Source organism: Octopus bimaculoides, chromosome 2 (genome assembly GCF_001194135.2).
Source record: "Octopus bimaculoides isolate UCB-OBI-ISO-001 chromosome 2, ASM119413v2, whole genome shotgun sequence".
NCBI lineage: Eukaryota > Metazoa > Mollusca > Cephalopoda > Octopoda > Octopodidae > Octopus > Octopus bimaculoides.
The window spans coordinates 122,768,615-122,771,727 of NC_068982.1; the positions used below are offsets into that span (position 1 = coordinate 122,768,615).

Here is a 3,113-nt window from a genome sequence, read left to right on the forward strand (position 1 = left end):
CTCTCTCTCTCTCTCTCTCTCTCTCTCTCTCTCTCTCTCTCTCTTTCCATTGTAACTTCATCAGATGAATGGGATTAGGAAAAGGCTTAGAGGAGTCAGCAACATTTGTAACTCCAGCTAAGTCTCTGTCCTGGTTTGGGAAGTAGTCAATTTGATATCAACAATGTTCCTCTTTGTTTCAGGATCATACCTGTGTACTGGATTTTTGTATAAAATGACATGTCATGTATTGTGATTTTGGTCATACATTGCCTCTGATACCATAGCTACCATGCTGTTGCTGCAGAGGCAATATGTGATTGATCCTTACTCTTCTCATTTTTTTTTTACTCTCAATTCCTTTATAAGATTTGCCCCTGCTTGTAATCTCTTCCCATTTCCTATCCACTTGAAGGCTTTTGTTTGAACCAAACTCCAACGACCTTAACAAAATCTTTGGTTCAGAAATCCAAAATGAAGACCAGCATAAATTTGTCCCCAACTGTAAACTCACCAACTCATCCTGGCTGCTATTAGTGACAACCATCTCAGTTTCTATGGTGATCAACATCATGATAGTGATTTTGTTGGCATATGCTGACACAACTTTTCTACATGTTATTCCAAACAGAGAGTCTCTCAATAGTTTCAACTTTAGGGGTGATAAGAGTGGATATCCTTGACAGACCAAGTATGTGATTCAAAATGATTTCAATAAGTAATCATTTAGTCGGACCACTGAGCAGATACCACTTTAGAATGAAGCCACCCACACTCTGAATATGGGACCAAGACCAGCTGATCTGAGAACTACCACCAAAAACTGATTCAAATAGACTAGATCACCACCAAAGCTACATTTATTATCCATCTTTTCTATGTTGTATCACTTGAGATGGAGATGAGAGAGGATGTTGTATCACTTGAGCCCTGTTACACACCACATAAGTCTACACAATCCCAACTATGCAACCAGTGACAAGCACCAACCTCTTCTAGAACACTTTCATGAGAATCATAAACTCTAGCATTATGGGTCAGAAATTGTCAATTATAATACTAAAAATAAATAATAAACATATTATACTCGAATGGCTAAAATAGTATTGACTGGGACCAAATACTTTGCAATATTTTGTTACAGCCCAATGGCCTTTTGCCAAAATTTGAAACCAATATTTAGTTACACCTCTAAACATTGTAAAATCTAATTCTACTGTGGTTGAATTTGCTTGTCATCTCTTACACATGTGCAGGGAATGGGCATATTAAATTGCAAAACATCAAGATTGCAAAAATCAATTAAATACTAGTCTTGCTACATTGCATATATTATTTGGTTACAGCCATCCACATTCTGAATTTTCAAATCTGTTAGTTACAACTTAGCATTTCAATCCTCAGGGTTTCATAAAATCACCATCATCATTTAACATCCAGTCTCCATACTGGCATGAGTTGGATGGTTTGACATGGAGCTGGCTATCAGTGAGTTGTCTGGACTCCAACTGTCTGTTGTGACAGTCTCTATGACTGAATGCCCTTCCTAACACCAACCACATAACAATGTGCTGGGTGCTTTTTACATGTCACCTTTACGGGTGCATTTATGCAGCACCAGCATGGGTGCATTTACACATCACCAGCATGGATGCTTTTCAAGTGGCACCAAGGGCCTATTCAAGCAATTATATCTCCTTCCTATACATGTCATAAATTAACATTTTGCTTTAGTCATGAAGAAATTACTTTTCACATTTTGAATTAGAATTTGATAATTACATGGTTTTTCTTTTTCATTTTTCAGGAGGAACTAATATTCTTACTAAGAAAACTGCTTCTTTATTTTCGTGACTTACCAGCACAGATGGCACACTCGTTATTCAATTATTTGGTATGATCTGGAATGTTAATGTTTGAAGATTTTCCTTTTGAAAAGAGTTTACTTGAATTTTCATACGTGAAGAAAAATATCTTGTGTTGTATTTACTTGTTTGTTGAGTTGTTATTGTGAGAGTTGTTTTGAGAGAGAGATGGTGACGTTGTGCCAGGGCACTCTCAAGGTACAGGGATGAGAATATAAATGGGATGGTTGAGTGTTACTAAGGGTGCATGAATAGGGAATAGGGAGTTCAGATGAAGGCAAAGAGGTAGGGGATGCAGTGACTGGTGAAACCTGGGTATATGGAAATGAGGACAACAGTGGGCAGGGCAAGGACAGGATTGAGCTGCAGGAATGGAGGAAGGAGAAATAAACATAGTGCATGGAAAAGAGGAAAATGTGAAGAAGAGAAGAGGAGATGTAGTTTGATCTATTGGTGTACTGTGTGTCAAAAATTTTATTGTTATATGTGGGTGGAATACACAGCAATTTCAGAACTCAGTTTCGCTGAAGTGGGCGGGTTTACTCAAGAACATCATATTGCCAGACATCTTGATCCATTGTCATCGCCACTGTGAAGCCCAACATCCTGTGATCGGTCCTCACTACCTCATCCCATGTCTTCTTGAGTTTCTCCCTTCCACAAGTGCCATCCACTTTAAGTGATCAGAACTTCCTTATATAGTTATATTCATTCATACACATCACATGTCCAAACTAACATAATCTTCTGTTTTGCATACTGCATCTGATTCCTTTTACACCAACTTTTCTCTCATGTATATGGTTATATATGTATGTGTATACATGTGTATATATGTTTGTATATATGTATATATGTTTATATATATTTATATTTAATGACAATATCTGAGAATGTCTCAAGATGTCTTCTGTATTCAAATGAAATATTTTAAATTTGTTAATTTAAAAAGAAAAATCTGTCATCCATAAAATTTTTCAAAATATTTTTTATAATCTTTTTCTTCAATTACAAATGCTCATTTTTTTTCATTTCTTTGTAGATTGGTTATGTTATATTCTATGTGCGAACACCATCTGAAGGTGGGAAGGAATGTATTGCTGGTGCTCTTTCTCTTCTATGGCAGGTTTGTATATCATTTTAGACAGCTTAATTCTTGCAGTATATTTTAAGAGTTTTCATATTTCAAATTTTCTCAAAGTCATAACCATGGGGTGTGATTGAGCATGCCATTCATTCTGGAGTGTATGGCCTATTGACCCCCCCCCC

General features: G+C 36.6%; 1 protein-coding gene across 3 annotated transcripts in view; it reads left to right on the forward strand.

Moving 5' to 3' along the window:
* The window catches only part of LOC106882437 (protein unc-80 homolog), a 286,116-nt gene that overhangs the window by 192,372 nt on the left and 90,631 nt on the right, over positions 1-3,113 (forward strand). For all 3 annotated transcript variants that reach the window (XM_052965566.1, XM_052965567.1, XM_052965568.1), the window contains 2 exons: positions 1,787-1,873; positions 2,887-2,970. In XM_052965566.1, coding sequence (XP_052821526.1) covers positions 1,787-1,873; positions 2,887-2,970 — 171 coding nt within the window. The remainder of the gene's footprint in view (positions 1-1,786; positions 1,874-2,886; positions 2,971-3,113) is intronic.